The sequence below is a fragment of the Struthio camelus genome, chromosome 8, assembly GCF_040807025.1.
Source record: "Struthio camelus isolate bStrCam1 chromosome 8, bStrCam1.hap1, whole genome shotgun sequence".
Taxonomy (NCBI): domain Eukaryota; kingdom Metazoa; phylum Chordata; class Aves; order Struthioniformes; family Struthionidae; genus Struthio; species Struthio camelus.
The window spans coordinates 9287532-9310600 of NC_090949.1; the positions used below are offsets into that span (position 1 = coordinate 9287532).

Consider the following 23069-nt stretch of genomic DNA (forward strand, 5'->3'; position numbering starts at 1 on the left):
CACGACCTGATACAGCCACCCCCATCACCCCAGGCTCGACCCCCCCCTCCCCCCCCAGTCCCCATTCCCAGTCCCTCCCCAACGCCTTGAACGCCCAGCTCCAAGCCCTGATCCCTCCTCCGATGCCCCAATCCTTCCTCCGGCCCCCTCCGCGTCACCCTATGGCGCGTCCAGTTAGCCCAGATCCCTCATGGCACCCCCCACCCTCCCTCCTGGCACCCTAGGTGCCCCCCCGTCCTCCTTGTCATCCCCTACTACTCTGGTCCCCCTTTGACGCCCCCGTTCCAGCATGACACCCCCAGCCCCCCCCCCGGCCCTCCCAGCACCCCACAACATCCTCAGTTGCCCTCTGATCTTCCCTGACACCCCGGTTCTCCACCAGGACACCCCTGTCACCCTCAGTCCCCCTTGTCCCTCTGTCAGCCCAATCCTCCTTTGACACCCGCATTCCCAACCTGACACCCTGAGCACCTTCACCCTTGCTTCTCCTTTCGTCACCCTCCATCCTGACCTGATAACCCCAATCCCCTTTGGCACCCCCAATTCCTTCCCCTGCCTCAATACCCCAAATCCCCCTACCCCTATCCCTGCTGCTGCCCCTGCCCTCTCCCTCTGTGCCCTTGTCCCATCCCCCCCCCCATGTAAGGACCACCCCCCCCAGCCTTCCCTGCTCTCTTCATCCTGCACCCGTGTCCCCATGTCCCCTCGGCCAGCCATCCCACGCCCTCCTCACGCCTGCCACCGAGCGCAGCCCTCCCGGGTCCCGGCGTTGCTGGGGCGGCACTCGAGCACCATGTCCCCATCACCCCATTCACGGCTCCCCCTGCAGCAGCTCAGAGAGCCCAGGTGACACTGGGAGCAGGGAGCTGGCTGTCACGGGGACAACGGCACGCCAGCCCCATCCACCGCCTCATCTGCCCAGCGCCCATCGCCTGGCCCTGCCTGCTTTGGTGCCCTCCAGCCTGAGGAGACGCACACGGGACCCAGTTCGGGTTGCCGCAGGCTGCTCCCGCCTGCCCTGCGTGCCCTGCGTGCCCGCTGGCATTGTCACCCCAGCCTGCACCCCGCGAGAGCCCGGGGTGCCGGGGCGCCCGCATGCCGGGGCTGCGCCTCCAGCGCCGCTCCCCAGGAGAGGGCACCAGCCAGCCGGGAAAAGTGAGCAAATCTGAGACCGCGGCAGCGCTGTCTTGGCCACGCGCGGCTGCTCGCGAGCAGCGGCGCCCGGCCTGGGAGAGCCCGCGACCACGGGTCACCGCGCGGGGCCGTGCACACCGAGGGAGGCATGCAGGGCGACGTGAGCCCACCAGCCCCGCAGCGCCCCACCTTCTCCCCCAGCTCCGCTCAGAAAGAGGGGGAGCCCTCGGCCGAGCGGAGAGGTACGGATGTGCCACGCGAGCGTTCGGCGCTGCCGCGCGCCGAAACCCGGGCGGCGTGACGGCAGCGCTTGCCCCGTCGCTCGCGGCCACCCCAGGGCCAAGCCGCAGCGGGGCAGAGCCACGGCAGCCCGCCACAGCCCTTGACCCCGTTTCTCGCCCCGCGCCAGCCGCCCTGGACTTTCTCCCCTCTGGCGTCACAGCTGTTCCCTGGCCGCGGCGGCAGGCGTTAACGCCGGGGCTGTCGCCCCGCGGCACAGCAGCGTGGCGTTCGGGCCCACCCGGCCCCGGGGGGCTGTGCCCCGCTGCCCGCCCCACGGCACGGGGAAGGGGGCGCGCGAAAAGGGCTGGATCCCGGCCGCCCGTCAGCAGGGCCCAGGGGGTCCAGCAGCGCAGAGCGGTTCTGTCCACCCAAGAAAGGCCTCCGTCCCTCTTCATCCTCCCTGCTGGGCTCTGCCTGGCCCGGTGGGCGCCCCAGGCTCTGTCCCCTCTCGAAAGGCCGATACTTTCCTCCGCGAGGTCACCAAACGCGCCCGCGGAGGGCGTTTGCTGGGCGGCTCCAGCGCGCCTGGCATAATTGGGAGCTGGTGGCCAGGGCTGGCGCCGTGCCCCCGGCCCCTTATCGGGCCTTGCTCAACGGCAGGCGGGCACGATGATGCACTTCAGCTGCACCCCGCCGCTGGGCCCGGGGACTCCCCGCTTGCCCGGGGTCACGGGGGCGGCAGGGCCGGGTGCCAGGCTGCCTCCTGCCAGCAGCGGCGGAGCTTTGGGGTGAAGCAGTGGGGCAGCACAGCCCAACGCAGGGTGGCGGGGGCTGCACCGCGGCGGCTGCTGTCACCGGTACCCTCCCGTCTCGCCCGTGGGCACGGCAGCCCGGGGGGAGCTGTGCCAGCCGTGCCTCCCAAGCAGGAAAACTGAGGCACAGCAGTGGTGCAAAGGGGTACATGGGCCACATGGGAGCACTTTGCACTCTCCGCCAGGGTGCTGGCACGCTGCACCATCTTTGTGGGGGGACATGGTCCCCTCTGGCCCCCCAAAGGGGGGGCCTGGGGGGTCCGGGGGGACCCTGCTTCCTGCTCGGGGAGCCCGGGGCACCGCGGCCCCCACTCTGCTCCCCGTCCTCCCTCGCTGGGGGCCCCGGGCGGGCTGGTACCCCCCCCCCCCCCCCGCGGCCTCCCCGGGCTCCGGGGCATCCGGCTGCGATGGGGAGAGGAGGGGAAAGAGGTGGGATTATGGAAACGGGATCCAATGAGACGAAAGCGCAGCCCGAAAAACATGCCCCGCCGGCCGCGCATTTAGCGCGGGGGGCAGCGTCAAGCAGCCTCTTCGGTGGGAGCGGCGCGGACAGCGGGACGCAGCCCCGGACAGCCGGACACAGCCCCGGACAGCCGGACACAGCCCCGGACAGCCCGACACAGCCTCGGACAGCGGGACCCGGACAGCGGGACTACAGCCCCAGACAGCCGGACACAGCCCCGGACAGCCGGACACAGCCCCCCGACAGCGGGACCCGGACAGCGGGACCCAGCCGCGGACAGCGGGACCCGGACAGCCGGCTGAGCCCCCCGCCGGCCCCCGGCCATGGCCTTTGCAAAGCTGCAGAAGGTGCTGATCAGCGACAGCCTGGACCCCTGCTGCAGGGAGATCCTGGAAGCCGGCGGCATCCGCGTGCTGGAGAAGCCCGGCCTGAGCCAGGAGGAGCTGCTGCGGGAGATCAGGGTGAGCGGGGGGCGGCGGGGGCGGCGGGGGGGGGGGGCGGCGGGCGGAGAGCCCCGCGGCGCCGCTCGCCCGCCGGGGCGGCCCCCGCCTCCCGTCTGATGCAAGAGCCCGGCGCGTTCCCGCGCTGCGCGGGGAGCCCCGCGCCCGGGCGCGCCCCGTCCGGCCGCCCCGTCCTGCCCGCGCCCCCGGCCCCGGCCCCGGCCCCGGCCCCGGCCCAGCCGCCCTCTCTGCCCCCGCCAGGACTGCGACGGGCTCATCGTCCGCTCGGCCACCAAAGTCACCGCCGACGTCCTCAGCGCGGCCGAGAGGCTGCAGGTGGTGGGCAGGGCCGGCACCGGCGTGGACAACGTGGACGTGGAGGCGGCCACGAGGAAGGGCGTCCTGGTGATGAAGTAAGAGCGGCGGGAGCCCGTGGCGGGAGAGCGTGCGCAGCCCTGGGGTGCGGGTGGGCGCCTCTGCCTGTGTCAAGCCGAGGGGACAGCAGAGATTTTGGACGGGGCGCCTTCTCCCTCCGTGCCGCCGCCCTGGGGATCCCCTTCCTCGGGGCAGCACAGCCCGTGCGGTGGGTTTTGGGGCTGCCGGCCAGCCCGGGGCACGATGGGGGGTCCCCGGGCCAAGGCCACCAGCTCGCCAACCCCAGCGACACCGCTCTCTGCTCCTAGCACGCCTGCTGGGAACAGCCTCAGCGCCGCCGAGCTCACCTGCGGGATGATCCTGTGTCTGGCCAGGTGAGTGCACAGGCAGGGCAGGGTGGGCGTCTGCCTGTCCGTCCGTCCATCCCGCGCCCCGTCCTGACCGTGGCCTCCCCTTTCAGGCAGATCCCCCAGGCAGCCGCCTCCATGAAGGAAGGCAAATGGGACCGTAAGAAGGTAGGAGGCAGGCGCAGCACCTCGGGCTGGCTGGGGTGGCGGGGTCCCCGTGCGGGGAGCCCTGGGTCACCGTCTGCCTTGCGCCCTAGTACATGGGGATGGAGCTGAACGGGAAAACGCTGGGCGTGCTGGGCCTGGGCCGCATCGGCAGAGAGGTGGCCACTCGCATGCAGGCTTTCGGCATGAAGGTAAGGAGCTGGGGTGGGGGGAGCAACAGGGGACGAGACTCTTCCTTGGCCTGGCTGCACCCAGTACCGGCCGCGGTGCCTTAGCGGCGGCCACCGCACCAGGCTGCAGGAGCGAGCGCCTGCTCTGCGTCAGACCATAGGCTACGACCCCATCATCACCCCCGAGGACTCGGCCGCCTTCGGCGTGGAGCAGCTGCCCCTGGAGCAGATCTGGCCTCAGTGCGACTTCATCACGGTGCACACACCTCTGCTGCCCTCCACCACGGGTACGGGGCACGCCAGGGGGCCGGGGAGGGCCTGGGCGGCCCCCTCCCAGCTCACCGCGCTCCCTCCGCAGGGCTCCTCAACGACAGCACCTTTGCGAAGTGCCGCCGCGGCGTGCAGGTGGTGAACTGCGCCCGGGGCGGCATCGTGGACGAGGGCGCGCTGCTGCGGGCGCTGCGCTCGGGGCAGTGCGGGGGAGCCGCGCTGGACGTCTTCACACAGGTGAGCGGGGCTGCGAGGCCTATGGGGATCCTCTTGCGTTGGCATCACCTTAACTCTGCCCTTTCTGGGCCAAGGCGGCCTGTCAGAGCCCTGCCCCAGCTCTTTACCCCAGCGAGGAGAGGGGTAAATGCACCCATAGGCTCCTGGATGCTCCCCGCTCCCAGCCCTGGGGGAGGCTGGGCCCCAGGGACTGACAGCCAGGACGGGCCTCTGTCGGCAGGAGCCCCCGAAGGACCGCGACCTGGTGAACCACCCCAACGTCATCTGCTGCCCGCACCTGGGTGCCAGCACACGGGAGGCGCAGAGTCGCTGCGGCAAGGAGATCGCCATGCAGATAGTAGACATGGCCACGGGGAAGGGGCTGGCTGGCGTGGTGAGTCCCCCCAGCAGCGTTGCATGGGCGTGCCCCCAGGAGGGCCAGGGAGGAGGACACCTGAGAACGGGGACAAGGCTGCAGCTAAAACTGTACGCCAGAGGCCAAGGTCTCCATGCCTCAGTTTCCCCATCTGTAAAACATAGGGGTATTGGGGGCCATCCCGTGTGCTTGCTGGAGGGGTTCCCATCACTCGCCCCACTCTTTCTCGCAGGTCAACGGGCAGGCTTTCAGCAAGGCCTTCGCACCCCAAACCAAGCCCTGGATCACCCTGGCCAAGGCCCTGGGCACAGTGCTGCAGACCACAGCCAAGCACGCACACGGCAACGTGCAGGTCTGCACCCTAGGTGAGCCGGGCAGAACAGGCCCCGCACCCAAGCACAGGGACCCCAAGGCATGCAGGGACCCCAAGATGTGGGACTGGGGGTGCGTGAGTGGATAGGAGGATGGATGGGTGGGTGGAGGGATGGGAGGATGGATGGGAAGGAGGATGGGTGTGGATGGGTAGATGGACAGGAGGATGGATGGATGGTGCGGTACAAGGATGGGAGAACGGGTGACTGGGGGGTGAATGGATGGATGGGAGGATGGATAGGAGGATGGTGGTATGGACGGATGCATGCACGTATGCATGCATGGGCAGGTCGATGGATGGGTGGGCCCTGGGTTGGTGGCTCCACTACAGGGCTGACCTCTCCATCTGCTGCTGGTCCACCCATCTCCTGCCTCCTCTCTGCACCCCAGGAACACCCCTGCAGGAGGCTGGCAGCTACCTGGCACCTGCAGTGGTCTCGGGCATGCTGGCCGGAGGGACGCAGAAGGAGGTGAACCTGGTGAACGCCCTGCTGCTTGCTCAAGAGGCTGGGCTGAAGGTGTGTGGGCACCCCGTGTCGGCCTGGCACAGCCAGACGCCTTCCTCCCCTGCCAAGCAGCACAAGCCCAGCTTGGTGGGCAGAGCCCTGCGAGTAGGATCACCCCCATGGACGGCTCTCTGGCTGGGGGTCCACCAGGCATGGCCCAAAAGGACGTTCCCTGTGGTCCCCTGTGGCCATACCAGGGAGGGAAGGGTGCCCCCATGTGCAGAGCTTGGGCACTGAGCCGCTGTATCTCTCCGGCAGGTCACGGCCACCCACAGCGACGTGGCTCCCGAGCCCGACGGCAGCACCGGCTTGCTGCAGGTGACCCTGCAGGGCACCCCGCACCGGGCCGTGGGGACGGTGCAGGGCAGCACCCCGGTGCTGCGGGAGCTCAACGGAGCCACCTTCAAGCAGCCGGCCCCGCTGGCCGGCCCCGTGCTCATCTACAGAGTCAAAGCCTCCGAGCCCAGCACGCTGCCCGTGCTCACCGGTGAGCACCTCGCGGCGCCCCGCTGCGCTGGGTGGCAGCTGGGGGGAGGCCGCGGCGAGGGTGCAGATGCTGGCGGGGGGGACGGTGCATGGAAATACAGGGCTGGGGTGGCTGCAGCATAGGGTTAGGGGACTCCGGAGCAAAGGACGTAAGGTGGGGGGAGAAACCAGCCTCACGGACCCCTTCAGGCTGGGCAGAGCCCTGCTGCCCTCGGCCCCATGCCGCCGTAGGGTCCCGGGGCAGCGGGACGGGCTGCAGCCCCTCACCTCTCGCCTCTCACCAGGGCTGCTGGGGAAAGCAGGGCTCCAGCTCCAGTCCTACCACGGCTCCAGCACGGTGGCGGGCGAGCAGTGGAGCGTCGCGGGGCTCTCGGCCCCCCTGCCCGACCTCGGCGCCCTCAAGCCGCTCGTGACCGAGGTCTTCCAGCTCCAGCTGTAGCCCCCGAGCGCCGGCACCTCTCCGCGCGCCCGCACGTGCCCCGTGCCGTCCGAGGGAGCATCGCGCCCGGCCGCCCCCGGTCCCCGCGCTGGGTCCCGGCCGGCCCCGCGCTCAATAAAGAGTCTGGGAGGAGAGAGCGCGCGAGGGCTCGTCTGTGCCGCTCGGCCCCGCTCCCAAACCGCCTTCCCTTGCCCGCCGCCCCCGTCCCTCCTGCCCCCCTCGCGCCTCTGCCCCCCAGCCCTCCCCCTGCCCCCTGGCCCGGCTGGCGCACGCGGGGCTGCTGACGCCGCGGGGCCACGTTACTGTTTGCTCAAGGGGTGCAAAGGTCTCGGCGGCTGCCGCTGCCCAGGCGAAGTCCCGGCCGGCCGGCCAGGCAGCCACGGCCCCCGCGGGTGCCACCTCCTCCGGCTCAGCCCTGCTGTCCCCGAGGCGGGTATGGACACGCTGACCCCCCCCCCCATAAGACGGATGCAGCGGGGAGGCCAGGAAACACCTCGAGGAGGGCCGAGCCCTCCCGCGAGCCCCCGCGTCGCCCCGCGCCCTCCCGGCCGCCGGGAGTTGGTCCCCCGGGTTATCCCGCGGGGATGCCTCACTTTGGGGGAATCTCAGGGGAAGGGGCGTTTCGCCACCCCCCCCCCTCCAAACTAGGGATCGACTCGGCCCGGGGGGTGCAGTCCGGCCCCGGGCGCGTGTCCTGCCGGCCGGGCGGCCGCATCGGGCGGCCCCGCGGCAAACCCCGGCACGGGCTGCGGCCCGGTGCCGCCGCGGTGGGCGAAGGAGCTGGGGGCCGGAGGCGCGTGGGGCCGGCGGCGGCCGCCTGCCCCTGCAAGCCGCAGGCTGCGACGCATCCCCATCTCATCCGGCTTCTTTATTCCCCCGCGCTCCCGGCGTCCTGGCGGAAAACCCCGCTGCCGCCGGCTCTGGGGGCCCGAATCGCCGCTCGCCGCCTCCGGTCCCTGCAAGGGGCAGTTTGCCGCTGAGGCCAACGCCAGATTTCGGGGGAGCAGGGGGGCGGCGGGGGGAGGACAGCCGCCGTGCCCGGGGGCTCACCGGGGCGCCCCGCTAGAGCGGCTTCCTGGCGTACTGCCGGCGGTGCTTGTCGTCCACCCGCGTCAGGTACCAGGTGCCGGGGAAGAGGTCGGCGGGGGAGCCGTGGGGAGTGTGGTCGGCTGCGGGGAGAGCGCGGCCGGGCTCAGCGCGCCGGCGGGCGCGGGGCGCCGGCGGGCAGGTCCCCACCGCCGCCCGGCCCCCGCTCACCCAAGTGATGGGTCTCTTCCCGCCGCTTCATGATCTCGGCGAAGTCCTGCGGGGCGACGCGCTTGCGGGCGTCCAGGCGAGCGGGCAGGTCCGCCAGGCTGGAGACCAGCCGGTCGAGGGGCGAGCCTGCCGGCGAGGCGGCGGGCGCCGGGTGAGCCGGGGCCGAGCCCCACGCGCTCCCCGGCCTCGGCCTCCCGCCGGCGAGGAAGGCAGCGGCAGGCCGGGGGCGAGCCGTGCCCCGGGGCCGGCGGCGCGGCGCTCACCCGGGGCGGCGTCCGGCGAGACGCGGAAGGAGAACATGCTGGCGGCCAGGCCCGAGCCGTAGGAGAAGGCCCCGATCCTGGAGCCGGCCAGGTCCCGCGCCGAGCACCTGCGGCGGCGGGGAGCGTGGGGGGCACGTCAGGGGCTGGGGAGGGGGTTGATGCTCTTACGCAGCGGCCGGGGGCCACGGCCGGGCACGGGAGAGCTCTGCTCTGCCTCCGCGTCGCCCGGCCCCCCCCGGCCCCGGGCAGGGTTTGGGGCTGGGGAGCACGCGAGCGGCAAGACGGGGCCCCCGTGGCCGCCTCGTGCCTGGCCGTTCCCACGGCTCTTCCTGCGCCGGCAGCGGGAACGGCCGTTCTCCCGGCCTTGAAAAGGGGTTTGTTACCCGGGCAGCGCTGACAGAAGGGCTTTGTGCGATGGCGCAGCTCCAGCCAGCGGGCACCCAGACACCAGCTCGAGGCGGGAGGAGAGCCGGGGCCCGGGTCCACGTGGGAGATGGGGGTTGCGTGCAATGAAAGCTTTGGGTCTCTGCTGCAGTGGGGCAGGGAGCACCGGCACCTGCTCCCCCAGCCAGCCAGGACGGGGACCCGTGGGGCTGCCCTCCCCCAAATGACCCCCGAACGCAACCCAACCTCCTCCGCGTTTGGGGGGACTCACTGTGCCAGCAGGGAGGCCAGGCAGCCGTACATGGACGGCGTGTACATGTTGCCGTTGCGGGAGGACAGGAGCAGCGAGGGCTTGGTCTTCTGGTCGAAGATCTCCTGGCTGGCTGCCTGGAAAGCCTTCTCCACCTCCTTGCTGGTGTAGGTGTCCTCCAGCTTCACGCCGCTGCCCGGGGAGAGGCCGGCTCAAACGCCGCAAGGGCCGGACAGGCGGCGAGCTGCGCCGTCCTCAGCCCCGCGGCTTCCCGGGCTGCTTCCCCGCCCGGGACCGAGGCCGGCGCAGGAGCCGGCGCGGGAGCCCCACGCACCCACCGGAAAGGCTGGAGCCCCTTGTAGCGGCCGCCGGCCGTGTCGGGGTCGGGGTTGGCGAGGAAGTCGTTCAGCAGCAGCCGCCCCACCGACTTCTGCACCAGCTTGCAGAACGGCGTGTGGAAGATGACGAACTGGAAGTCGTCGAGGGTGACGGGCCGGTGGGCGCCGGCTGGAAGGCAAGGCGGGGGCCGTGAGCGGGCCGGCCGGCCGCGGGGCGAGCGGGGCGCGCCGCCGGCGCCGCCTTACCCTGCTGCCGCCGGCTCTCGGCCTTGCGGCGGTACACGGCGTAGCACCGGTCCAGCGCCCGCAGGTAGCACTGGATGGAGAGGGGCCCGTCCACCACCGGGTACTCGGAGGCCAGGTCCGGCTTGTAGAAGTCGTAGGCGTGCTCCATGTGGGTTCCCCGCAGGCCTGGGGGCGCAGGCGGCAGCCGTGGGTCGGGGCGTGCCGCGGCCTCCCCCGGGGGCCGGCGGGACCCCGGGGCACCCGGTCGCTCCCAGCCCCAGGGGGGCTCACGGGGTCGCGGCACCCACCTCTCTCCAGCGCGAGGGGGGCGTTGGGTCCCACCAGCATGGCGATGGCGCCGGCACCCCCCGTGGGGCGGGCGTTCCCCGTGGCGTAGACGGCGATGTCCCCGCACACCACCACGGCGTAGCGGCCTAGGAGAGGGCACGGGGGCTGTCAGCGGCACGGCACAGCAGCGCCGAGGTGGGTCCCATGCCACCAATGGGGCAGGGCAGTAGGAGGGTAGGGCTACAACCCAGGGCACCATCATCACCCTCATCTTCGGGGTGCCATGGCCACCAGGGGCAAGAAAGGGGGACCACTGGGTGTGATGGAGAGCCTGGAGGAGCATTGGGGTTTGCAGGAGCATCTCGGGGTTTGAGGCAACCTCCTGCTCCCTTCACCATCCCAGGGTGCGTGCACACGTGCCGAGCTGACCCCGGGAGCCCAAGGCAGCCCCGGCGGGGTCCCAGCCTGCCGGGGGCCGACCCACCGTCCCAGGCGCTGGACTCGACCCAGTCGGCCGCGTTGAAGAGCGAGGCCGTGCCGCCGTAGCAGGCGTTGGTGGTGTCGATGCCCTCCACGTCGCTGTTGCCCGAGTCGCGGAAGAGCTGCATGAGGACGGTCTTGACGGCCTTGGACTTGTCGATGACGGTCTCGGTGCCCACCTCGAGGCGGCCGATGGCGTCCCAGGGGAGGCGCGCGCGCTCCACCAGCCGCTGCACCACCGTCAGGCACAGGGAGTTGATGTCCTCGTGGGCGGCGCAGAAGCCCATCTGCTGCTGGCCCAGGCCCCGCGTGTACTTGCCGGCCTCCACGCCGTCGAAGCGCTCCAGCTCCGCCTGCTCCACGTACTGCGCGGGGAAGTACACCTCCAGCGCCAGGACGCCCACGTCCTTGGGCCAGGCGCCCGAGCCGGCCGCCCCGGAGAGGCTGCGGGGCAGAGGGAGCGGGGACCGTCCTGGCGCCGGCCACGGGGACATCCTCGCTCGGGGACGTGGCGGGGCCCCGTCCGCGCGTGCCCGCACCCCGTCCTCTCCGCCACCGCCATTTGCAGCCTGGATCCCCGCTGTCCCCCCCTGCCACCGCCACTCCCGGGAGGAGGGAGAGCGTCTCGGCTCCCTCCGGCGCCCCGAAACCTGGCTGCCCCGGGGGGGGCCCTTCCCGCCCGGCCCCCGCGGCCGCTCACCGTGCCCGCTGGGTGGCCGCGGCGCGTGGGGCCGCTCGCTCCGGCCCCCGCCGAGCCCCCCAGCAGCGTGCCGCGCGGCCCACCAACCGCAGCATCTTCACCCCGGCCACCGGACGGACGGACGGACGGGCCCCGCGCGGCGCTTTTATAACCAGCCGGTCCCCCCCGGGCGAGGGGCAGCACAGCCCTCCCGGCCCTTATCAGCGCGTCGGGCCCCGCGCCCAGCCCCGGCGCTCAAAGGTCGCCCAGCGCCGGCCAACGCGACGGGGCCGGCAGAGGGACCGCTGCTTTTGCGGGGGGCTCGGTGACGCCTCCCGCCCGCGCCCCAGCGCCGCCAGCCCCCACGGCGGCGGCTCCAGCACCGCTCTGGGACGCCGGACGCCCCCGTCACGTGCCGCAGCTCCTGAGGGGGGGGGGGAAGAACAGGTCCGGGATGGGCTGGGGGCAGAGTCGTCCTCAAAACAGCAGAGCAAACAGCCACGTGGTGCCTGGGCCAACACCGCCGCCGTGACACAAGACGGGACCTTTGCTCCCGCCGCCGCTGTCAACAGGGCCGCGGGGCAGCGCCGCAGCCCCCCGCCCCGGGCGCCTGGGCCCCCCCCCACGGCTCTGCCGCCGGCAGCCTTCGCGCCCGCCGCCCGGGGAGAGCCCGGCGCCCCCCAGCCTGCGCCCCGCGGCGCCCCCATCCCCGCAGGCACCCCCGGCGGCTCCTTCAGCCGGACGCCCGCGGGTGCCGCCACCACCACCGGGCTCGGGGCGTCGCAGCAGCATAAAACTCAAGCAAGGGTCTTTTTTTGTTGTTGTTGTTTTTTTTAACTAGCTGTATTTTCCGGAGTCGGCGAGCGGGCGGGCGGGCGGCGCTCCTCAGGGCGAGGGAGTGAACTTGCAGAGGAAGGGGTGCTGCCGGGCGCAGTCGGCGCTGGACCAGCGGGTGAAGCCTGCGGGGGAGGAAAGGAGCGGCGGTCAGCGGGGCCGGGCCGGCGGGGGACCCCCGAGCCGGGGCAGGGGGGGGTCCCCGGAGCGGGGCGAGGGGAGGCGCTCACCGGCGACGTGAGAGAGGGCGGCGCAGGCCCCGCCGCCGGCGTCGCTGCCGGCGAGCCCGTCAGCCTGAGTGTGCTCGACGCCGGTGGCCCACTGCCAAGCTCGGCTCTGCGCGGGGAAGAGCCGGGGTCAGCGCGGCGAAGACCCCCCCCCCGCCCCCAGCCCTCCACCACCACCGCCGGGGCCCCCCCGCCTACCTGCTGCGCCCGGCGGAGGCCGATCCAGACGGGCTGGCGGCGCTGGTAGTACGAGACCGCCTTGCTCAGGGTGGCCGCCTCGCGGGGCTCCTGCACCCAGGCCAGGTGGGCGTCCGCCTGGCTGGCCTGGCACTGCGCCTGCCGGGAGCGGGGCCGTCAGCGCCCGCCGGCCCGGCCCGGCGCCCTGACCCCGGCCCCCGGCCCTTACCTCGGCCTCATCCCAGCTCCGCAGCTGTCGGAAATACCTGAAGCAGCTGAGCTTGTAGTAGGACCAGCCCGGGGGGCAGTGGAGCAGGTAGCGGGTGCCTGCGGGGAGCGGCCGGGTTCAGCCGGCGGGGAGAGAAGCGGAGGGCGGCGCAAGGCCGGGGGGGGGGGGGCCTGCGCCCTGCCCGCCGCCATGTCCCCCCTGCCCCCCGGCAGGACCCCGTCCCGAGGAAGGGGGCGGCCGGCCCGGCCCGCGGCGCTCACCGGACCCTTGCGACGGGCCCACGCAGCCCAGCAGCAGGAAGGCGAGCCCGGCCGCTGCCGCCGTCCTCATCTCCAGCGCGTCCCCTGCGTGGAGGCCGGGGGGATGAGGCTCGCCGGCGTCCTTTCGGGGCCGGCAGCCGCTGCTTTCCCCGCCCGGGGTGGGGGGGACGCGAACGACACCTGCCGCGGGCTCCTCGCCCGAGCAGGGTGCGCCCCCGGGGCGGTGCGGGGGGGACGTGCCGCCTCTGCCCTCCCTGCGCCCCATCCCGCTGGGGTCCCCGGCACCCAGGCCGAGCCTGCCCCCCTGCCCCAGCGCCCCGGGACAGGGCCGGCGGCTTCGGCCGCGGCCGCTCGGGCTGCGTTTCCACCCGCCGGCCTGGCAGCCCTCCCGCGCCCCGGCCAGGGCGGCAAAGCGGCCGCGTCAGCCCCGCTCCCCTTTATCCGGGCTAATCCCCGGGCCCCAGGGCTGATTTGCCAGCTCAGCTCATCTCCCCCTCGAAGAGGCAGCAGCAGCAGCAGCAAAAGTCAACGCGGGGCCAAAAACTGCCTCGTCGCAGCCTCCCCGGGCAGCGCCCGCCTGCCCCGGGAGCTGCCAAGGGGCCGAGCCGCCCCGGCGGCTGCCCCCTCCCCGACGAGGGGCGCCCGGGCGGAGGGTGCCGGCTGGCCCCGCCGAGGGGCTGGGGCAGCGCGGGGCGGCCTCTCTCACCTGCCCGGCGGAGGAATAACGGCTTCGCCTGGCTCTCCGGGACCAGAGGGCAGCTCCCCTATATAACCCCGCGCTCGTCAGAACCACTGTTTGCCCAAGCTCAGGTGATTCCCATCATAAAAATCTTATTGCTAACTCTGCCCTCTATCCCAGTCTTGCCTAGAAAGCAACCCAGGTATCGGCTCTGTTTGCACTTGGCATTTCTCTAACAAGGACAGGAAGAACCTCTCCTAGATGGTCAATAAACCCCCTGCAATTACATCAATGCTAAAGCACACACCGGCATGGCTTTCCACCAAGAGCAGCCGCCCAGCCGCTCACCCGCCAGCGGCGGCCCGGGCCCTGGAGCGGAGCCGCGCAGGATGGCAGGAGTGGCCAGCGAGCGACGAGCTCTTTCGAGAGGCCGACCCGGGCTGTAGCATCCCTCCGGCACGCGGATGAGCCGTGGGTACCGGGGGGGCACCCGGCAGCCCCACGCCCTGCGCAGCGCGTCACCCCCGCGCCACCTTTGTTTGAACTGCCTCGGGGCTGCTGCCAGCAGGATGCAGGGCTCAGCGGCGTGGAAACAGCTGGGCGCCGGGACCCCGCTGGTGCTCTCAAGATAGCAGCAGGATGCCGAGCCCCACGCGCCCGGCCGTGACGTGGGACCAGGGGGAGAGGCAGATCCTCTGGCAGCAGCCTCTCGCCCTCCTCGTGGCTCCAGCACGGCGGCGGGCAGCTCTCCCACCCCGCAGCCGTTCCCAGCGCAGCGAGCGGCTGCAGCTCGCCTGCCCTGTTGCTTCCTCCGCGTTGCTCTGAAGCATCGCTTTGTCAGCTCCCTTCTCCCAAAGAGACCGAGGCAGCTTTGCAGCCCCTTCCCACCACTCGGCCGTGGCGGCTTGCTGCCCCGTCGCCAGCTCCTGCCCGCTGCTCCCACTTTGGCCCAGCGCCCCGCAGCCCTGCCAGCTCAGAGCCGCCAACATCCAGCTTCCCTTCCGCCAGTTACGGGCATCTGCGCCGAGCGGGGCCCTGCCAGCCCCCTGAGCCGCTTCCGCGGCTCCCCTGCCCGCCTCCCCGCGACGCTGCGGGCTCTGCTCTCCCAGGCAGCAGCTGTCCGGCCCTTCTGCCTACCCGGCGCGGCACGGACTTGCTCACGCCAGGGCCATGGAGGCACGGCGCCAGCACAGATGTTGCGTTGGTACCAGGAGGAGACGAGCGTTGCACGCACCGCTCGCGGCACTGCAAGGAAAACAAGCGGGGAGCCTCGCTGCTACCCACAAAGCTGCTTCGTCGCAGAGCTCCAGCCCGCGCGGAGCCCCTCATCCCTGCGAGGACGGGCAGCACCAGCAGCCAGAGAGGGAAGGCTTGTCACTGCCCAAAGCTGTCACTGCTCGCTACCAGGCTGGACCCAAGTCCTCTGCCCTCCTGGGATCTCACACAGCTCCTTTTTGGCAGCGCGTTTTCCAAAAACGCGCATCGAGCGCTGCTACACCCACAGGCAACGGCTGCGCCGCGGCGTGCGCAGGCAGGTCCGGCTTTCATCCTGGGAAAGAAGCAGAAGCAGGCTGGGCTCCTTCGCCTACGCCGCTGCGCTACGGCCACTGCTGCGTCCCCAAGACGGCTCCGAACTCGGAGAGCTTGCTAGGCACGCTCGGGGGAGAAAAGAGGGTAAAGTCCCATTTCCAAGCAAGGCACCTGCCTGGCATCATTTCTGAAAGAAACAACCTTACACAACAAACCAGTTGCTCTACAGAGCACCCCCCACCCACCCCTGGCCCCGCAGACAAGCCTTCACCCCCGTTTTATCAAAAAGCATGGAAACGTCCCCCAAAGGAGCCTGAGGCGACCCCATTACTCCTCCATTAAATAAGGAGTGACTCAGTTCCCTGCCTGGCTGACTCAGTTATGCCTGCTTGGATGCAATATACTAAGTTTTCACAAACTACTGATCATCTCCAACAGGGGAAGACACACGTGTGCCATCCCTGCGGTTTCAAGTTTCAGCCTGAGCACTGGTAAACTCGGTGCAGCCGGGCCAGCAAGGCAGCGCTGCTCTGAACAGCGGAGCTCTCTCAACTTTGGCACGGATATGCAACCCGTGGGAGAACATGCACGAAAGCCTCCTGCAGGTATTTACTTGCTGAGCTGGCTCTACTAGAAGATAAAGGAGCTGCTGTGTTTGAATATTAAACCCCCTAAAACGCCTCCAGCAGCTTCCACAGCAAGAACAGAAAACCTGCCAGGTGAGCGTTTGCTGGGCCCGAGGCTGCAGTGACAGTTCCCTGCTCATAATACAGGAATGAAGCCTTTGTCAATTTGTTCCCGGATTTTTCAAGCCCGAATGCCCAACATGGATGAGGCACGCTTCTCTGCTTCACACCTGTACGCGTTGACTCTCAAGCCAAACACAGGGAGCCTCACAGCTCCAGGGATGAGCTTCTTTCTGCCTTCCTGGCTGGAGAAACGGTGAAGTGCCCAGGGAAGCAAGCAAGGTCTGAAAGGGAGAGCGCAGGAAGTCTCCACTAGCTACTGCCTGACCTACCCTTGCCCCCAGCCTTTCTAAAAGCTGCACACAAGCCCCAGCCCTGTGCCAGCTCTCAGACTCCCAGGCAAGCAAAAGCTCTTGGTCAAAGTACCTCAAACAGGTCACGTCCCAGTTCCTCCCCACCCTTTCCAGTATGCACAGCTGCTTGGCAGCTGGTTTCTGACCCCCTCCGCAGCTCTTCAAGAGACCCAGGATCCTTCTCCTATGCTTGAGCTCGGATGCTTTCAGCTCCCAGGCACAATTCCCATGGGTTTAGCAAAACGGTGGGGGTTGTGTGCCGTTGAGCCATGGCAAAGAGCTCTCTTGATCCCCCAAAGGTTTCTTCTCACCTGGACTGCAGCACTACTAACAGGTCCTCCCTCGGCAGGGGTCTGAGGGCTATCAAACACCAGTGAGCTCTTTCTAATCCTTTGCCTGTGCCACAAGAGCCAGGAACACAAATAACAACAGCAGCACAAAGACACTGGGCACATACTCTTTATTCGGGGGATAAAAATTGCTTATACATTTTGCAGCAACTATTTTCATAAAAGACTTTTATAAAAAATGTAAAAATAAGCAAATATTTTCCATTATTAATATAGGAAAATGCTGCTGTGTGAATGGTTACTCTACGACTTACGAGATAAAATACCACCTTAAGGAGATATTATCTTTAGAAGTAGTTAAAAAAAAAAAAAAAAAAGGCAGAGGGCCATCATATTAACACACCAGGCACGAAACTGGCTTCATGCCACAGAGAGCACGCATCTTGTAAAAGGCAGCCACACATATAAAAAGGCACTTGATTATTTGGGGCTAACAAGGAAAAGCCCCGTTTCTTTAGCACGGATTTAGCAACACTTGATTATTTGCAGTGAAACATGTACCTGGACAGACCTCCCGGAGCGTCAGGGCTCCTGCCCGGAAATCTGAGTCAGTTGTGTCTAAACTTCACAGTACACACTGCAGCCAGTGTGACGGGGAATGCTGTGTGCGTCATAAAAAGCAGTAACTTCAGAATAAAAACTTCAGCCCAAAAACATGGCCCCTGGAACCAGCTTCTCCTGAGGCCCTGCCTTCATGTACCATTGAGTCAAATCAAGGAAGAAAAAAAAAAAAAAAGAAAAAAAAAGCTTTACTCTTGACTTGAATAAGATGAAAAGAAACATTGGAAGAAATACTGTACATGGTAGGATGCTAAATAACCACTGCTCAGATGGGAGCAGCCTCCTCTGTCTTTTGGCAACAGCTGACAGCTCTCAGATCTCTTTGGAAAGCTTGTTTGCAGGGTTCCCCCAAGGAGGTAGAAGTAAACCATCCCTAGAAACGTACACTTCTACGTTTGACTTGTCCAGAGCCCTTCAGGGAAGCGTTACTCTTGCAACACAGAGATGCAGACAAAGGAGAAGCAATGGCATTCCACCGAATGTCAGCAACAGCTGGTTTCCGTAGCTCCAAAAACATCAAGGGAGCTGCAGCATCAATGCCACCACTGTCCCACAGCACGTGTAAGGAACGGCACCACCGTCGGGAAGTCTCGATATAGGCCGAGATCAGAGCACAGCCCCAAACCTGTTAACCAAGCTGCTTTAGATAACGGTTTCTGAATTGTTTGGTCTGCAACTTAACCCAGCTCCTGGTTTCAGATGTGCTGCCACTGCCTGAAGCCTTTCAGGAGTCAGTGCTGCAGCTTCCCTTTTGGAAGGGGTGGACAAGGCAGCGCTGTCCCAGGACTGGAGTGAAACAGCCACTTTCAAGGGGCTCGTCACCCTTTCACGAGACTGCAGGTTTCATGACACAGAACGACACACACTGCAAACACGTAACAACATCCTTAGCGCTTTTGGATAATACCATAGAGGCAGCATATGATACCTGTAAGGTAAGACACACAGCAACTCTCGGAGGAGAGGGCAGTTCTGTGCGATGATGCTAGGAATTTATTTCACTAGGTTTTGAAACACTCATTCTGATCCCAAAAGCTTCCCAACAACAGTCCCGTTTTACTTCCAAGGCATCTCTTCCAATGTAGGAGCAGGCGAAGGCTGTCATAGGCACACCTGGCATTACTGGGGCACAGGAAGAGTAGTGTGTCAAAACAGTCAGGTATGTCTCATGGAAGACAAAGACAGGAGAGATGCGCCTGCAGGCCACTGCAGGGGGAAGACCAACTCAGACCAGTATTTTTTTTTTTTTTGGGGGGGGGGGGGAGAGGGGGGAGAAACGAAAACAGAGGCAAGAGAAGACTGTATGGATATACATAATCTCAGGATACTTGAGGTATGGGCAGTTAGCGTGGTCAGGGATATTAGTGGGTATGTAAAAGAAAAAGGCTCTTGAAGAGGAAAGGCTGAGGCTGCATGACAGAAGGTGACAGCTCCAGTCACTTGACCTGCAGGTGTTTCAGGAAGTCTGGCTTGCTTGCTGAGCAAGAGAAGAGCTGGGAAAGAGGGGTCTAGGAATGTGGGTGCAGCTCTGAGCTGAGTCAAGACAAGGCAACTTGAGCTCAAGGAGAACTAGTAGAAGGTGCTTCAGAGAGAGGTTAGGTAAGTAACAAACATACAAAGCTGGTTTTGGCTAAATTTCTGGAGAAACGACCGTGAGATGCATTAAGCTGAAGAGCTGTCTCCTCAAAGAAGACGGTGGAACATACTTAAAAGCAGACTGGAGAATCCAGTGGAGGCAGCAATCGCACCCTAGGTGCGAGGGACTTGGTTAGAAGTGACCCAACTGGTCTTCTCCATCACCAGCTTCTACAGTTCTCTGTTTAGGAAAGTATAAAAGCCTATGGCAACCACAGTCCCTCCAGCGAAAATCAGCCTGGGCTCATTAAGACTCTTGGATATGAAAATGGTTCTTCATTTCCATCTGGAAGACCTTCATCAGTTCTGGAGTCCGCTTTATAGGCTTCACCTTGGCCAGTTTTCAGGCATACACCTGCATGTTGTTCCGCTGCTGCTCGGACATGTGAGCGGCTGCAGGCCCGCGCTGGTTGTTACTGGGACTGGTTGCCACATCAGACCAGTCGGAGGCAGAGTGTGGGGAAGAGCTTGACCACTGGTCTGGAGATTCAGGTGATGGAGTCAGGTATGGGTGCTCCCCTTGTAAGTGCCGGTTGTGGCTAGGAGTCCGTTCTGTGGCCGAGGAGTAGCAGCTGTGCTGTGACGGAGGCGTGGGGTACTTTCCCATTGAGCTCTGGAACTGGTGGTAGGCTGGGAGGATTGTCTGAGCCACCTGCCCATCCTGCTGAGGGATGGCAGCCATGGAGAATGAGGCACTGGGCAGCTGAGCTAAATCTGGGATCTGGTACATGGAGCTAAGAGGACCAGCCATGTTCTGAGCACAGTTTGGCTGGGCCTGCTGTGGCAGCGCTTGCTGGTTTATGCCACCCTTGGGAACCAGCTGGAAAGTCATGATAGGGGGCAGAGACTCCCTGGACACTCCCATGTGCTTTGCATCCGCTTGAACCAAGCCGCTCTGCTGAGAAACACCGGGGTGTGAATGCATCACCTGGGGCACCATGCCAAACATCTCGTTGTACTGGGATTCGTTCATTTCCATACGATTCATCCACTCGGTGGAAACAGTGGCTGGCCGGAGCCTGCTGAGCCCGCTGTTTGGAGGGGTGGTTCTGTGCTGCGAAAGCAGCTGGCTGACAGACGGGAGCACGGTGCCAGATCCACGTCCTAACGGCTGCATCTCATGGAGGTTAGAGAAGGACATCGCGTGCGCGGCCTGCACCGAAGGGGCAGTCAGCAGTGAGCTGGGGGACGAGTGTAGCACCCCCGGTGACGGCATCACAGGAGAGGATGTTGGTTCAGATACAAAAGCATGGGGCGATTCTAGGGAATCGACTGGCGACAGGGTCACTGAGCTCTCTGAAAACTGCCCTTTGCTCTCACTGAGGGACTTCTTCCTTCTCCTCTTCGCATCTTTGGTGAGGTTCGTGGGCATGATGCCTTTAGCATTCGGTTTTCGTGACTTCTTGCTTAATGAAGCGTGCTTCAGATTGAGGAAGGATCTGTTTGGGCCACAAATGACTGGGGAGAGAGCAGAGTTCAGCATGGCACCTGGGTGCCCAGCAGGGCTGTGCGCTACATTGTACTCATTTAGAAGCTGCACTATGTCATGGTGCATCCGGTCCTGGGCCACATCCCGGGGCAGACGATCCATGTGGTCTGTGATGTCTCGATTGGCAAAATGGTCCAGCAAGATCTTTGCTGCTTCGAAACTGCCTTCCCGAGCAGCAAGGAAGAGTGGTGTCTCCTCCTGAAATCACACAGAGGAGATATTTCACGGCTTAGCTGGTATACCAGACTTAGAGGGAAACATATCGCTACGGGGGGCCTGACTTCTAGCTAATGCTCCCTTAAGGGTGCAGTATCACACGGAAGCATAGTCCTAATGTGGCGTATTGCTAACTGCCTCTAAGAACACCTTGCTCCGGGAGATGCTCTTCGAACGAGGCAGACTACAGGAGCAGTCTGGTGATTTCATACACGAGAGTGGAACACACAGGCGACGCTATCCCACCAGGAAGCGCACTGTTCTGTCATGGGTCCTTTGAGGAACTGTAACAGCACCTGGCGCCCTTCTCCCATCATCTCCCAGGAGGGGAAGGCACAAAGACTAAAATAGTCTAGCAAAGAACTAGAGCTTGCAGGTAGTTCTGAAGTCTACTGAGCAACATGCCAAAAAACGAAACTCGAAACAGAAGAAGGAAATCAAGCATTAACACACAGCAAAAAACCTAAGAGCAATGAAACAACAGGAGGCTTGCACAGTGCAGTCTGCCTCTCAAACAGAGGGGCTGCAGTGGAGCCCCTGATAACGCGACAGGAGGTGACTGCTGCTATGTCACCAGATCTGGCTCTCTGATAAACGGAAGAATTCAGCTGCTTGGCACGAGCAGCATTTCAGCCTGGTGCTCTCACACCACTGACTGCTGACTGCATTCCTTTCTGCAACAAAAGCAGGGCAACACTGATCTCCCAAATCAAAAATCATTCAACATTTTGGGAGAGTTCCAGTCATGGCCTGGGTTTGAAAGACCTGGACTGAGCAGGCAGTTTAGAAAGTCCAGGCTTAGCTCGCTTCCAACAGCAACGAGATGCTTTGAGTGAGAAACAACAGCCATGCTGAGCACACCCATACTATACCTTGTTATCCTGCATGTCTCTGTTGGCTCCGTTCTTCAGCAGCACCAGTGTTGCTTCCACATTGTTGACAGCAGCAGCCCAGTGAAGAGCAGATTTACCTAAAGGGAAACCCAACAACTTCAGTAACAAGCTGAGGAGCTCTTTTTTTAAAGCACCAAGATGGACAACAGAGTACACTTGGAGAAGAAAAAAAACTAAGGTCCTACATCACAACTCGCAGGAGGGTATGTCCTCAAGGACACGCTTACACAGTGGGAGACATACACATATTGTGACGTACTCCTACATTTCCATGATGTGATGGGATTCTCAGCACAGGCTTTGAGATTTCCTTAAATAACCGACCCCACGGTGTCATGTCTACAACACAGAAGACCCTAGCATAACCAGCCCTATATTTCTCCTGCTTCCCTTCCAGGACCGTCTTAACTAAACCACCTTGCAGTCACCTGCAGTCAATTACTGCTGGACAGGAGCTTCCACAGGAGACACTGCATGCTGTATTTGGCTACAGAACTCATGAGCAGCCTGCGCCCTGCAAGAGCGGAAGCCCACCCCTCCTCGCTCACACCATGATAAATGCCTGCCCACCCCAGTACCTCATGCCCACATTACCATGGTCATCCACTGCATTCACATCTGCCTGGCAATTAATTAGCTCAGCCACCATTCCTTCCACAGCCAACCGCGCAGCCAGAATTAACGGGGTTGTTCCATCATTCATCCGGGCATCCAAGTCTGTCACTCTGTTACGGATCAAGATCTAGACAAGAGGGGAAGAAAGATTTTTTCAATACCGCTAAGGAGTGAGACTGAGGATTTATGACAAACTCAAGAGAAATTTATAATGAAATGGCAGTGTGACGGCTGAAACGCAAGGACACAGATAATGAGTAAGAGTGACGTAGAAGCAAACAGACCTAACATAAATACATGAAAGATTATTTGTGCTTACTGAGTTCTTCAAACTATGAATATCCGAGGAAACCGGATACGTAATAGTTTCAACTAGCCATCGTGCTGTGCAAGGCACAAGAGCAGGGCTGCGATTGAACAGAGCACAGCCTGGGCAGGCTCAGAAGTTACAGAGTACAACTGCTCTAAAGGGAGTTCTTTAAATGCTGTACCTGGAAGACACCCTGCGCATCAGCAGCTACAGCTGCATGCAGGGGAGTCCGTCCCATGTTGTCCCGTGCATTAGCATCTGCACCAGCATCCAGCAAACGTTTTGCAGCATCTGCTCTTGAGTAACGGGCTGCTAAGTGCAGTGCCATCTCCCCAGTACGGTCTGTTTGGGCTTGTAGGTTGGCACCTTGGTAGATCAGATCTGTTATTATATTTGCCGAGGAATCTTCTGCATCCTCATCATCTTCGCTAATATCAGAGCTGCCCACACGCAGAGATGCCAACATAAGCGGGGTACATCCATCTGCAACAGAAGAGATGTTATCACGGCAACCTGCTGGTGAGAGCAAAGGAAAGGAAGCCCTCACACATCGCATCCACTGCCCTTAAGCACTGTCAGCTAGCGACAATCCCTCCAGTCCCTTCAACTCAGAGCTGTTCTTTTTATGTTAAATCCCAATAGAATTAGTGGACTGTTTTCCTTCCAAGCAGGATGTTACCAGCTACTGCTGCCACAACAGAACAATTCATGTGGATGTTCTGATAACGTACCTAGGGAAAAGCAGCAATTTGTAGAGAAAAATTACTGGTGGCAACTATTTAGCAGACAGTAACCTGAAGAGAAACGTAGACAGAAGCCTTCGTGTCCGTTACATCCCTGTATCTCCATTAAAAAGGCACTGAAGCTGTGAAAACCAAACTCTCAGAAGTTGAAAAATACCCTAGTACCACTGCCTGAACCAATCTCATCTTGCTTTCAAGGACATCCATCTTCACAGTACTAAACAAACTAACTAAACACATGCTGTACTTTCAGAAAACCTGCACAGGAAGAGACCGTGGAACAAGATCTAAATTCATTTTATTCACGAGTGTACTAGCAGCATCC

At 64.2% G+C, this 23069-nt stretch overlaps 4 protein-coding genes across 5 annotated transcripts in view; 1 reads left to right on the forward strand and 3 right to left on the reverse strand.

Moving 5' to 3' along the window:
• Positions 1-2607: 2607 nt before the first annotated feature.
• On the forward strand, positions 2608-6927 carry PHGDH (phosphoglycerate dehydrogenase). Its single transcript, XM_068951978.1, has 12 exons — positions 2608-3092; positions 3333-3484; positions 3755-3820; positions 3907-3961; positions 4051-4149; positions 4283-4415; positions 4487-4635; positions 4856-5008; positions 5223-5355; positions 5753-5880; positions 6127-6355; positions 6639-6927. Exons 1-12 carry the CDS (start codon positions 2955-2957, stop codon positions 6791-6793), a joined length of 1590 nt encoding a protein of 529 aa, XP_068808079.1. The 5' UTR covers positions 2608-2954; the 3' UTR covers positions 6794-6927.
• Positions 6928-7646: 719 nt separating this feature from the next.
• Positions 7647-11371, reverse strand: HMGCS2 (3-hydroxy-3-methylglutaryl-CoA synthase 2). 2 transcript variants are annotated; one of them, XM_068951979.1, is made up of 10 exons: positions 10979-11371; positions 10283-10722; positions 9819-9944; positions 9532-9696; positions 9286-9454; positions 8969-9139; positions 8314-8420; positions 8051-8176; positions 7844-7962; positions 7647-7749 (listed from the first exon to the last, which is right to left on the reverse strand). In XM_068951979.1, the coding sequence occupies exons 1-9, from the start codon at positions 11071-11073 to the stop codon at positions 7856-7858; spliced, it is 1506 nt and encodes a 501-aa protein (XP_068808080.1). In that variant the 5' UTR covers positions 11074-11371; the 3' UTR covers positions 7647-7749; positions 7844-7855. The 2 variants fall into 2 exon arrangements, with proteins under 2 accessions (XP_068808080.1, XP_068808081.1); XM_068951980.1 differs by having other exon boundaries at positions 7647-7769.
• A 374-nt stretch (positions 11372-11745) lies between these two features.
• REG4 (regenerating family member 4) lies at positions 11746-13576 on the reverse strand. Its single transcript, XM_068951984.1, has 6 exons — positions 13391-13576; positions 12685-12768; positions 12425-12522; positions 12217-12354; positions 12022-12127; positions 11746-11916 (listed from the first exon to the last, which is right to left on the reverse strand). Exons 2-6 carry the CDS (start codon positions 12752-12754, stop codon positions 11843-11845), a joined length of 486 nt encoding a protein of 161 aa, XP_068808085.1. The 5' UTR covers positions 12755-12768; positions 13391-13576; the 3' UTR covers positions 11746-11842.
• A 2799-nt stretch (positions 13577-16375) lies between these two features.
• NOTCH2 (notch receptor 2) overlaps positions 16376-23069 on the reverse strand; it is a 90834-nt gene continuing 84140 nt past the window's right edge. The window contains exons 30-33 of the mRNA XM_068951985.1: positions 22183-22484; positions 21671-21818; positions 21056-21153; positions 16376-20165 (exon numbers count right to left, since the gene is read on the reverse strand). Coding sequence (XP_068808086.1) covers positions 18822-20165; positions 21056-21153; positions 21671-21818; positions 22183-22484 — 1892 coding nt within the window. The 3' untranslated portion in view covers positions 16376-18821. The remainder of the gene's footprint in view (positions 20166-21055; positions 21154-21670; positions 21819-22182; positions 22485-23069) is intronic.

Excerpts from the sequence above, each read along its gene's own strand:
- PHGDH (XM_068951978.1), top strand. The coding sequence starts at position 2,955 with ATGGCCTTTGCAAAGCTGCAGAAGGTGCTGATCAGCGACAGCCTGGAC. Across the intron at positions 3,962-4,050 it reads GCAAATGGGACCGTAAGAAG|TACATGGGGATGGAGCTGAA; the intron begins GTAGGAGGCAGG and ends CTTGCGCCCTAG. Across the intron at positions 5,881-6,126 it reads CTCAAGAGGCTGGGCTGAAG|GTCACGGCCACCCACAGCGA; the intron begins GTGTGTGGGCAC and ends TCTCTCCGGCAG.
- REG4 (XM_068951984.1), bottom strand. The coding sequence starts at position 12,754 with ATGAGGACGGCGGCAGCGGCCGGGCTCGCCTTCCTGCTGCTGGGCTGC. Across the intron at positions 12,128-12,216 it reads GCCTCCGCCGGGCGCAGCAG|AGCCGAGCTTGGCAGTGGGC; the intron begins GTAGGCGGGGGG and ends TTCCCCGCGCAG. Across the intron at positions 11,917-12,021 it reads CGCCCTCTCTCACGTCGCCG|GCTTCACCCGCTGGTCCAGC; the intron begins GTGAGCGCCTCC and ends CCTCCCCCGCAG.
- HMGCS2 (XM_068951979.1), bottom strand. The coding sequence starts at position 11,073 with ATGCTGCGGTTGGTGGGCCGCGCGGCACGCTGCTGGGGGGCTCGGCGG. Across the intron at positions 9,455-9,531 it reads CGAGAGCCGGCGGCAGCAGG|CCGGCGCCCACCGGCCCGTC; the intron begins GTAAGGCGGCGC and ends CTTGCCTTCCAG. Across the intron at positions 9,140-9,285 it reads AAGGGGCTCCAGCCTTTCCG|CGGCGTGAAGCTGGAGGACA; the intron begins GTGGGTGCGTGG and ends CTCCCCGGGCAG.